This window comes from Micromesistius poutassou (assembly GCF_964030765.1).
Source record: "Micromesistius poutassou genome assembly, chromosome: 6".
NCBI classification, from domain to species: Eukaryota; Metazoa; Chordata; class Actinopteri; order Gadiformes; family Gadidae; genus Micromesistius; species Micromesistius poutassou.
In genome coordinates, this window is record NC_140276.1 from 13741020 (window position 1) to 13753294 (window position 12275).

Here is a 12275-nt window from a genome sequence, read left to right on the forward strand (position 1 = left end):
TAATAAAAAAAAAGATTTGCTGTGTGTCAATTTAGAGGATCTATAATGAATGAATTGTTAATTATTTGAGAAATTATTGAGTCATCCTTCATTCTGTGTTGCTTTTTATTAAGACTTTTCATAACCCATATGCTAATTTATCTTAAAAGTGCATGACAAGTTTGGAATGCCTCCCTATATAAATCAATTGCTACTAAAACTGGGGAATAATAATATCCTAATATATAATATAATAATCTTAAACCTTTCATTTCAAAACAATGTCTTACGTACAAGCATACAAAAACAAACAAATTCAAGCCAAGCACAAATGCCTTGTTTTCACTTTGGAATGGATACACTTTTGGAGTGAATTCAAGACACAGATACCCTCATGGCAATAATTATAAAATTACATAAAAAAATAGATTTTACATAAATAAGAGATCCCTGTTCTGGACCAAATGTGGCCAGCTTCTAACCTCCACCTTGACGGTGCAGATTACACCATCACAATACTGTGTAAAGTACATCAAAAGAAGCCAAGGAATCCCAGTTCAACACACCCAGTGCACATCCAGCACAACATCCATCCCCCATGCACACAAACCCAATTATATTAATCATAGAAACAAAAACCCAGCCAATCATCTCCTCAGCACCAGTAGTCGAATCCACACGATCACTTTGCTTTCAAAAACGGACTCCATCAGTAGTCGACTATCAAGGGAAGTAGAAGTCCTTGGTCAACATGGAGATGATGCACGGGATCTGCTTCTTGGCACTGAAGCCTGGCGTGCTGGAGGCCGACTCGAAGTCCAGCGCCACCTTGTGGTTGACCCTTGTCATGATCTGCATCAGCTCCAGCTGGCTGCTGTGTTTCTTCAGCATCTCGCACAGCGCCTGCATGAACCACGAGCCGTTGGTGGTGTTCCTCCAAGAGTAGTAGCCTGGTGGGAGATCATGAGGCAACACAATTCATTTTAGGACAGATCATCGTTTTTACTCTCAAGACTCACCTGTTCAGAGTTCACCTAGACTCTGCATAGCCACCTCCTCCTACCCCTCCTACTTATTGTATGTTGTACGTCCTGGCACTTAATGTACGCACTTATTGTATGTCGTACTTAGTTATAGTACTTAGTTGTGTAGCATCTTATCCTAGCTATCTTTGTTGTGTACGGGGAATGGGTTAACCTAGTGATTGTGTTTTTCACTTGGTTCTATGAACATCCTTACTGTACCGACAGCGATATATTGTTTCTCTTTCTTCTGACAAATGTACTTATTAGTTGCTTTGGATAAAAGCGTCTGCCAAATGTCCTAAATGTAAATGTAAAGTAATTTTAATACTTGTTAATCCCCTGTGACTTTGACTGATCCACCCAAAAGGTATGGATGATAGTAATAGTATGATAATAATAATTATATGTATTTTATACATCGTACTGTTCTCACACACACTTCACAGAGACGGATAAACAGACATATATATATATCTATACTGGACATGACATTTGAGAACCATTAGGCCAGCTTTGACCCAGAGGGAACTACATTCAAGGTGGAAAAGATGTGTTGGAAATCCCTGAACCAATTTCAGATTTTATATTTTTAAGAAAGCCTCATGCCTGATTACTATGGGTTTTAATATTAGGGGCTTTGCCACCCAGCTTTAAGAGTTATACATTAAAATGTGTATGAAGCCAAAATATTTGTTTGGGCAAATACCATAACTAATTATAGCTGCTGCGCAGCAATGGGTCGGGTCCGGGCTAATTTTGGCAAATTCTGAGCAACAAACAGGAGAATAGGAAGACAGGACAGTTGACCTTATAATGTTCAATTTGCACCAGTTGAGGATTGAACCCACAACCTCTGGAACCAAAGACCATTGTCTATCGCACTGAGCTAATTGGCAAGTGGCATTTCAACAGTGGCTTCACAAATTGAGTGACAGCTGTTGTAAAGGCAAATTTAAAAAATGGTCAAAATTTCAGAAATTCAGTCATCTAAACAAAAATCTGATAATACATAAATTGCATCTTGACAGCATGGAAATGTTGGTGATTTGCTTTTAATGATAAGTGTTTTGCTTCATAAGAGAAAATATGATGTTTAAAAATTCCACTCTCACATTGGCTGCAGTTGTTCCCATGAGAGCAGAATTCAAAATGTTCTCAAAAATTCAGTTTTTGAGATAAAATTCTGATATTTGCCAAACTTCATCAACCATGACTCCAGAATATTCTCAATTTTTTTCAGGAAGATTGAAAATGTATTTATCAAGAATTTGATGGTATACGTTTACAGTACTGTTTACAGTCATACGTTTTCATGCACTGTAGGATCAATTTTTGCTTAATCAAAAATCCGAGAAACAAGTTTTGTTGAGGACGGTCTGGAGATGCTCTGTACCAAGTTTGGTGACAATTGAGCAAAAATTGTGGGAGGAGATACATTTTAAAAGTTTTACAGTTATTGAAAAAAACAGAGTGATGGACTTCATAATTTGTAATGAGTTTAAGTGGACAAAAGTTTCAGCAGTATTGAGGCTACATTGTGGTGAAGTTTCAACACTGTAGCATCTACCATTGGTTTGGTAGGAATTTTTTAAGTTTTTAAATTTAAACGCTTATTGTGCCCCCCCTAGGAGGGGGGGGCACATGTCCTTGGAGTTGAGTGAATCTGGCATGGGACTGGACCTTTGTGCAAAGTTTGGTGAGTTTTCACCCATGGGAAGTATGACTTCCTTGGAAGAAGAAGAAGAAGAAGAAGAAGAAAGAATTCCTAGGAATACAATAGGTTCCCGGCAGCTTAGCTGCCCGGACCCTAATAACAATTTGGTATGGATAAGTCTTCAAACAAAAATTACAATAAAATGGGCAGTAATGATTAAATAATGAATACAATGTTAGGATAATAATGTAGGACATATGTTGTTTCTCACAAAAGGACCACGATTGGCATAACCCTAACCCTGCATTTATTTATTCATTCATGTATTATTTTCATGATTCAAACAGCAGCGTTTACTGATTACCTGGAGCTGTGGAGTAGGCGTACAAGAAGTCTGCCTCCACGGGAATCCTATCCGATGATTGGTCGCAGGAGCTGTCCGTCTGAATGCCATCATCCAAAAAGGTTCCACGGCATGCCTAGCAGAGATAAGATTAGTTTAGAGCATTGCTTGGTCTAAGAACGGTACTGTTTAATATGGAAGCATATATGTAGTAAAATTCAAATGGCAATGCAATTTGCAATTTGCAATTCAATAAGTCATTACATTGTGCAATTGACAATTCATTATGCAATTGAATAATGTAATTTGTAAATATGTTATTCAAAGTGTATTTTAATATGCAAAGTGACAATGAAATCCTCAATAAAATTTGCAAAAGTTATAACAATAAAAATAGAATAAAATTTTGTCAAATTGTTTGAGTTCCTTTATTCAAATTGAAAAGCTATAGCGTCCCCGTGATTGCAATGCACTTCGCCACGCTCCGTGTGTTGCAAAATTCAAATGACATTTCAATCCGCAAAACACTTTGCAAATCGTTTTGCAAAACGTATCAGCCAATCGCGTCTGGGGGGGAACTACGTCACTTGCTCGCCAGACCAGCTGATCATCCACGCACATTGCAATTTATTTATTTATTTATCCCGCAGCAGCTGCCAGACCGTCTTTTCCGCCATTTTCAGTTATAATTACGTAAACTCAGTCAAACCATAGACCTATTAAGAGTCAAATCTGGCACAATGCTAGGCATAGAAAATAAATTGCAACGTGCGTGGATGATCAGCTGGTCTGACGAGCAAGTGACGTAGTTCCCCCCCAGACGCGATTGGCTGATACGTTTTGCAAAACGTTTTGCAAAACGATTTGCAAAGTGTTTTGCGGATTGAAATGTCATTTGAATTTTGCAACACACGGAGCGTGGCGAAGTGCATTGCAATCACAGGGACGCTATAGCTTTTCAATTTGAATAAAGGAACTCAAAAAATTTGACAAAATGTTATTCTATTTTTATTGTTATAACTTTTGCAAATTTTATTGAGGATTTCATTTTCACTTTGCATATTAAAATACACTTTGAATAACGTATTTACAAATTACATTATTCAATTGCATAATGAATTGTCAATTGCATAATGTAATGACTTATTGAATTGCAAATTGCAAATTGCATTGCCATTTGAATTTTACTACATATATGCTTCCATAGTTTAATGATCAAACAGTAGCCTGTTGTTTAATATACTGTAGAGGGCTATGATATTTCTAATGGAGAAAACATTTGATTTAACACAAATACTAATAATGCGATCAAAGATTGATACACACCAAAATACAATTAATAAGGTCAACTGTAAGGTCATAAGTTAAGAGTTATAAAGTTAAAGTTATAAAGTTATACAATTAATAAGGTCAACTGTACTCTCCCTCCACACTAGCTTTTCCACCCATTACCATAAAAAGGAAAGAACATCCACCTTAGTGCGCTAAATAAATCCACACATCAGTTAACCATATGTCATAATAACTGTCCTTCAAAGCCCACCTGTATGAAGAAGAGTTTGGGCTTGGCCACCAGAGTCTTGCAGCGGTCGCCGCGGAACATTCCGGTCAGCGTCTTGAGCTGGATGAAGCCGTCTGTCCCGTAGAAGATCCCTTCATCGCCGTGGCTCAGCAGCACGCACACAAAGGAGGCGGAGCCACTGTGGTCCTCCTGGGACACTGGGAGGGGGTAGAGGACAAGATGGAGGCTGTTCAGATCGAGGAGGATGAGAATGGAGGCTGTTTATATTGAGGAGGAGGAGAATGGAGGTTGTTTAGATTGAGGAGGATGAGGTGGAGGTTGTTTAGATTGAGGAGGATGAGGTGGAGGCTGTTTAGATTGAGGAGAATGAGATGGAGGCTGTTTAGATTGAGGAGGATGAGATCCAGGCTGGTTAGATGCATAAGTGTTGGTGTTTATAAGCCCCGAATGGGTCTGAACAGGCGCTCCATCTTCAACACTCATTACACGGACAAGTCTGTACCAGTTACCACTTGTGTAGTTGTTGTCTCCCTGTGGCGACTCCACTCAGTAACACCATGGATATACAGTTTGTGGTCGCTGAACCTCTACAGGTGTGGCTTATCCTGTTGGATGTTTATCCTGTTTATGGTTCTGCTGGCAGTTCACCAGGGACCGGGTGTCTCTCTGTCTGCTTGTACACTCTGATAAGAGCAGCACTGGGACTATCTGCTCTGGGTCAAAGTACTACACTGATGTGCCCTGTGTGGCACAGATTGCGTCAGCTTGAGTAATTATATTCAAATAGAAAACCTGATTCAATTTCAAATGATGTTTTATGTAAGGAAAACTGGGGTTTCAAGTAAGATAGAACTTAAATATTATAATTTTACTAATGCTATTTTTAACTAAAAGCCAGGAACAGGTGTGGTGTTGTCCGGAGCACCTGGGAGCAGCCAAGTGGTGCAAGCAAAGCAAAATCCCATTAACCATTTTAGAATGGTTAACTAAAACCTTTTCCTGTTAGCTTGTACAAGTTAACTTACATATGAAGAAGTGTACAGTAAGGTGTCTGAAGTTTACACTTTTATGCTTTTATTCTAAAATGCTACCGTCATTGGAAAAACAGAGACCAACTTTGATCACCTTTAGGGAACAATAAATTAATAAAAACAATAAAGTTTTAGGGTGTCGTAAATATATGGCCTGATAATCCCCTTTGAGACAGAAACAATTGAATTCTCCATGAGCACAAGAGACACAGCTGCAAGGCGTGTAGAGCTTAGCTAGCGTGTAGCTGTTTTGCTAGCTCTGGCACATTTACATTTTGAGTGTAAACAAACTATTTCAATTGATGTGCATTGTCCCTTTTAAATCAGCAAATAAATAAAGGCTTTGGTTCAGTTTGAGCTCTGCATGATGTGTCCTGTACCGGTGTAGAGCAGCTTCTCCAACTCTGCCACTGTCAGGTCGTTGGCCATCCTCATCTTGTAGCCCAGACCGGAGAAGGTCTTCATCGCACCCCCCGCGTCTAGGTCGGTCCCATTACGGATGTTCATGCCTGGAGGGGTGGGTGGGCAGACGCGCGCGCACACGCACACACACACACACACACACACACACACACACACACACACACATTTAATTCATTTATTTGGAATGACCAATACTTACAACGACACAGCATTCCAAATATTAATAAAGAGCCCATTTATGTCTCACACAGCAACAAAAAACACTGTGCAAGTACTTACAGCCAAGCAAATCAGTAAATAAATACATAGTTATCAGGGGTAGAGATGGCACCGCCTTCCCCATACATGCAGACTTCCTATGCTTGCTGACACAGAGCAGTATTTGGCTATTTGCTTAGATTTCTTCTTATTAAGTCCAGCAATTTGCAATCCTCTAACACAGAGTCTATGAACGTGTCCAAGGCTACTATATATATATATATATATAAACTTTATTACAGGCTCTAGACCCAATAGACAACAACAGATACATAAACACATACAAACATACTCTTATTCATGAGAGTCTTAAAAGGCACCCATACCAATGTTTCCACAGATATGATTGATATCTGACCGAGCTGCACCTGGGGCTTGTGAGCATCATTATAATACAGTTTTGTGACTCATCAAGTCGAGACATAAACTTAAACATCAGGTTCCTCAAGAGAGCCTGTAAAGTGCTTAGCCCTGAGTCACAAAAGAGCTTACTAGCACTGCTACTCCTGGGCTTTTTCAGTAGTATCCTCAGACAGTCATTGTATGCTACCTGAAGTTTGCGCAGTCTCCTTTTTGTAGCTGACCCATAATGGGGCTGCATACATAGGGGTGCAGTAAGAACGAAACAAGTTTACTTTCACATCATCAGAACAGTAGTGGAATTTCCTGACTAACATGTTTGCTTGGACATACAACATTCGTCTCTGCCTGTACATGTCAGCATCATCTTCCATCTTGTCAGTGATGATGTGCCCAAGATATTTCGTACAGTTAGATACACAGAGGGATTGCCCTGACAGGTAAAACATTGGAAAGTGCAGCTTCTGATCTTCCTTGATCCTACATATCAATACAACACTCTTTTTTGCAATGTACTGTACGTCAAACTCAACCCCATACTCTGAGCATATATCCAACAGCTGCTGGAACCCAACAGTGCTGGGGGACATAATAGCCAAATCGTCTGCGTACATCAGATGGTTTAACAGAGTGTTCCCTATCAGACAACCTGTCTTACACTTCCCCAACTGCTTTGACAGGTTGTCCATGTATAGGTTGAACAGGGCTGGAGACAGAAGCCCCCCCTGCCGTACCCCATTGCCTACACTGAAGGGTGAGGATAGGCTGTTTCCCCATTTCACCTGCATACCTTGGTTGGCATACCAGTAAACCAGATTTGTATGATGCATCCAGGCACACCCCTAAGCATGAGTTTAGTAAAAAGCTTATGGTGATTTACTCTGTCAAATGCCTTGGATGCATCAATAAACCCTAGAAACATTGTAGAGCCCTGCCTTCTGTAGGATTCAACAGTTTCTTTCAAGGCATAGATACATAGATCTGTACTGTGCTTAGACTTAAAGCCAAATTGATTTTCTGTGGTGTAAATGAACTCACTCAGTCTATCTAGTAGCATCTTTTCTAGCACCTTTGAGAGAATGCTGGCTAAGGCGATGGGTCTATAGTTGTCCAAACTCCCTATTTTACCTGCCTTGTCCTTAATGACTGGCACTAATGTGACTGTCAGCATGGTGTCTGGCAGTATACCATGTGTCATCAGCCCTGTGAGGCAGATGGACAGCAGTGCTGCTACTCTGGGGCTGGCTAACTGAAGATGCTCGGCAGTGATGTTATCCTTGCCACTAGCTTTGTTATCAGCTAGTTGCTCTATAGCATGATAAACCTCGTTGGGAGTAAAATGAATCACTTCCTCATTTAACTTGCCCACACAATAGGGCTCACTTTTGATACAATTAAACAGAGCTGCATAGTGCTGCCTCCACCGCTCTGCTATATTGTCTGCACCAGATACACCTTCAATGTGGCATGGCAGTACTGTTTTGGCCCTATTTGTAGCTTTTACCTCTTTCCAAAACTCAGTGACATTGTTACCAAGCAAGTTTTCAGCCATAGAATGAGCTCTTACAGCTTGCTCATGCTTCCCAATAAAGCGCACTGCATATTTATATCTAGCATTAGTAAGTTTCTTGTGCTCTAAGTCTGGCCCCTGTCTGGGTCTACCAGCTATACCCCAGGTCCTATGAGCTGCCTTAGCGGCTTCTTGGTGGTCTGCTACATACTTCCAGCCAGGCTTGGTATTCTTAACCTTTCTGGTGTGAGTGTGTAGATGTCTACTGGCTTCATGTATAGCACTCACTATACTATTATACATTTCACATAGGTCATTACAGTGAGTGACATCATCACAGTTAATATTTGGACATAAAATAGCATCCATGGGTAGCTGTACTTCCCTTAAGAGAACATCTGACCTCCCACAATAATACAAGACATCCTCTTTAGATAGTTTAGCCCAAACCACTTTGACCCTGTTGGCGCCATCTTCTGTTGAACTGCTGCAGTCAGGTAGGTTATCAACATTTATCATCATAGAGACAGGTAAGTGATCAGTGGTAGTCAACCCATACAAAATTTCAACTACTTCCAGACTTTCATGAGCATCGGCTGTACAGATTACATGATCCAGCCAGGATGTTGTGTGCCATGCTTCACTGATGTAAGTATAACTATCTACAGGCAGGAATTTCATGCTGGAAAGAACCAGTTTACTGTCATGACAGAACTGCATCAAGTGCTGACCAAAGAGAGATTTATCGTCAGAGATGTCTGCATTCAAATCACCCATCACAAATATATTTGCATATGTACATTCCTTAATATAAGAGTTTAAAAATGCCAACCTATTCATATATTTATCTTCTATAACTATAAATAAGTACAACCAGTTTTGTGCTATAACCACCTACTGAAAGTTAATGGCTGGTATTTTAACATTTTGTCTGAGAAACACAGGTCCATGTACATGTCAAAGCAACAACCCACTTCCAGAATCACAATGGTTTTTAAAAGATCATCAACAACAACAATGTCAGGAGTGTTTGGAGAGTCTCTAAGAAGACTATTTCTAGCAAGTTGTCATTCAAGTGTGTGAATCAGTTCAATTGTATTTTTTTGTTTGTGTGTATTACACTTTGTCCATATATTCTGCGTAGTTCGTTGGCTGTAATATCGACAATGCGATCGTGTTGGGCTATGTAGAGTGCTTTATATGCTGGGCAACCTGGTTCATTATGTGCGCGGTTGATTCTATTGCGCTATCATTGTGTAGTAGACAAAATGGTTCATGATGTTGTGGATACCACAGAGAGAGGTTATATTGAGTGGGGAGTGCTTGCAGCCTAGCTTTAATCACAAATTGTTGAATGCCTGTGTTAACAGATGGGTTATGTAGTGCCAAATGTGAAACTGTCCGGTCCGTGCACTGTAGCCATGCGAGTTTACCTTGGTGGCGCAGGTTTACCCAGTAATTGCGCTGCTGCGAATGGAAGTGTTGGAGGATCTCGTACCTGCATGTCCGGCTGTTCAGCTTTGTGCTGGTTTCGTCATGGTGTAGAGTCGCTTCAGCATGCACATTTAAGTCCATGATTAGTTCCTCGCTGACGTTTACCTTTTCCTCCGCTTTCGTGTATCCAATTTAGCTGTATGTTATTGCTGCTACACTGATCGTTCAGATCAGGCCAATCTGACCGCACTCCAAATCCTGTGGCCCTGGTGTCCAGCTTCCCACTGGGTTTCTTTTTGAAGCTCAGGAAACCTGGTTCTCCACGAGGGGCAAGGGGGATCTTGCGTTTGCTTAGATCCAGTAGCAATGAGCTCCGGGCCGTTACTCGCACAGTCGGGTCGTCGTTATTTAACATATGCAATAGGTGACTTATTCTGGTGGCTGTATAAATCCATTCAATATTGGGGACTCCAAGTCCCCCCTCTGATTTGTTCATGAAAATGATACTCCTTATTGTTGTTGGCGATGTGAACGTTGGCAAACAGGTGTTGAATTTTGGAGAGGGCTATGTCCCGAACTGACTGAAGTTTCATACAGGTCGGCAAGGGGCATTGGTCTATCAGGTCCAATCTGGCAGAATACTCATCACATATATATCTCACCTGTTCCTGCCATTCGCCCGCCACATTAAACTTGTGTCCAAGGTAGCTGTAGGTTTCGTGTCTTTCAAACACTTGAATATCACTGCCAGCTAACTACCATTGAGGAATAACAAAATGTTTGCAAGACGTGGTTCAATGTTATCCAAGTTTTTTCTGGCCTCATCATAATCAAACGCATGCCTATTATTCAACAGCGACTAAAAACAAATGAAATAGGATAACAGATTAGCGTTTGGTGAAATAATAGGAACAGATTCATTTGAAGTTATTTGTATTAATTTTTCCTTTTTTTAGTTTTCTGTTTGACTTTTACACTGTAACAACACAGGCAGATTCCCACCGCAATATAGGAGTGAGGGACCAAGCAGGTGACATACAGCAGGACATATGCGTCCCGGACCACGCTTCCCAATATAGACGGTGTGCTCCTACCTTAACGTGCCCGGGAAGCACCGGTCTGCAAGATGTATGGCTGTGATCTGACCACCCAAGGAGTCCTTCAGAGGCCAGGTGTGGTCTGTGTGTGTGTGAGGAGTCATGATGTGTAATGGGGGGCTTTACCCGTGCTCTTATGGAAGTTCTTGTTGTTGATGATCACGCAGGTTCCTATGCTGGGGTAGTCCATTCTGTAGCGGTAGGGGTCGGCGGACACGGCTCCAGCTTTTCCCTCTGGCCCCGCCTTGTCAGTCGCTTTAGGAACCTCGGAGCCACCTTGCCTTAACACAGAATTTACGTTTGGTTGAACACATACCTATTATGTCTGTCATTTCTTCAGTATGGGATGTGGTTTCACCTTTTTTAACGTGTATGTCTTCTTACTGTGATTAAACGTTTGCCCCTATGTTATGAAAAGGAATATCCTCTTTGATGAGGACAAAGGACTATCTCTCTATCTTCAGTAGGGTCCAGCAGTGGTTACCTGTGAGGATAAAACACTATCTATCTATCTATCTATCTATCTATCTATCTATCTATCTATCCTCAGTAGGGTCCAGTAGTGAGTTACCTGTGAGGATATAGGACTATCTATCTATCTTCAATAGGGTCCGTTCAGTAGGGAGTTACCTTTGAGACCAGGATTTGGCGTCCACACTGTCTCCTCGCTCCTCTGCATCGCCACAGCTCTCCGACATGGTTATTCTATACATTACCAAAAAAAAAATTATAAATGGGCTATTGAGAGATTATAAATGGGCTATTGCCTTGCAAACCCCACTGCCTACTGTACCAGGTGCATAATAAGCCATCATAAGGTATCAGCTGATGTGTGATCAGGTGTGTGATTGGTGGACTAAGGGCTCTTTCTGAAGTGTACTGGCCACATATATATTCAGTGAAACACAAATGAACAATAAGAGGGGTTTCACGTTAAGGGAACTCATTAAAAGTCAACATTTGTTCCCATCTCAAGTGACAATAAAGCCAGTGAATGACACGAGAGGAAGCTGGCTTTGTACGACTCTGAAGTAGCGCTGCGTTAAGGTGAAACCAAAAGAACAGGTATCAGCTGATGACGTGTACAGTTAATTCAGTACGAGGTGTCTAGGTTTACACTTTGATGCTTTTACTACTGCAGAGACCGACCAAGATCACTTTTAGGGAACAACTTGACGCTTAAACAAACAAATAAAGAAACTAAGGTGGTTGGGTGTTGGCTCTTATGGATTATCATTCATACGCATAACTACATGTTACAACATAAAGACAATATACAATATAAAGACAAGTATACACAAATGATTAGTATACCAGGTACCACGAAGTGTTTAACTAAATGTACACTACTTTGTCTGACTTACCGTTTAGACGCGACCGAAGGTGAGTGGTGACAGGACCGAGACGAGGTCGAGGAAGCGCTCCCTGTCAGCGGCCAGCCAATCACGGAGCAGTGACGAACAAGGGGCGGAGCTAGGAAGAAACTGATGGATTTGAATACTGTATCCTGTGTTGCAGAGCTATTTAGAGAGAACCAAATACATCTCTAAATGGCTCTGCTGTGTTGAAAGTTTTAAATTGATTTATTCTATGCTTTAGACCACATGATATTCAAGCGTACATCAGTACCTCATTGGAC

General features: G+C 40.9%; 1 protein-coding gene across 1 annotated transcript; it reads right to left on the minus strand.

The window, feature by feature from the left end:
• Positions 1 to 87: 87 nt before the first annotated feature.
• casp3b (caspase 3, apoptosis-related cysteine peptidase b) lies at positions 88 to 12060 on the minus strand. The gene is made up of 7 exons (XM_084469850.1): positions 12001 to 12060; positions 11267 to 11341; positions 10763 to 10917; positions 5935 to 6063; positions 4545 to 4720; positions 3023 to 3137; positions 88 to 929 (listed from the first exon to the last, which is right to left on the minus strand). Exons 2-7 carry the CDS (start codon positions 11332 to 11334, stop codon positions 703 to 705), a joined length of 870 nt encoding a protein of 289 aa, XP_084325976.1. The 5' UTR covers positions 11335 to 11341; positions 12001 to 12060; the 3' UTR covers positions 88 to 702.
• Between the last annotated feature and the right edge of the window lie 215 nt (positions 12061 to 12275).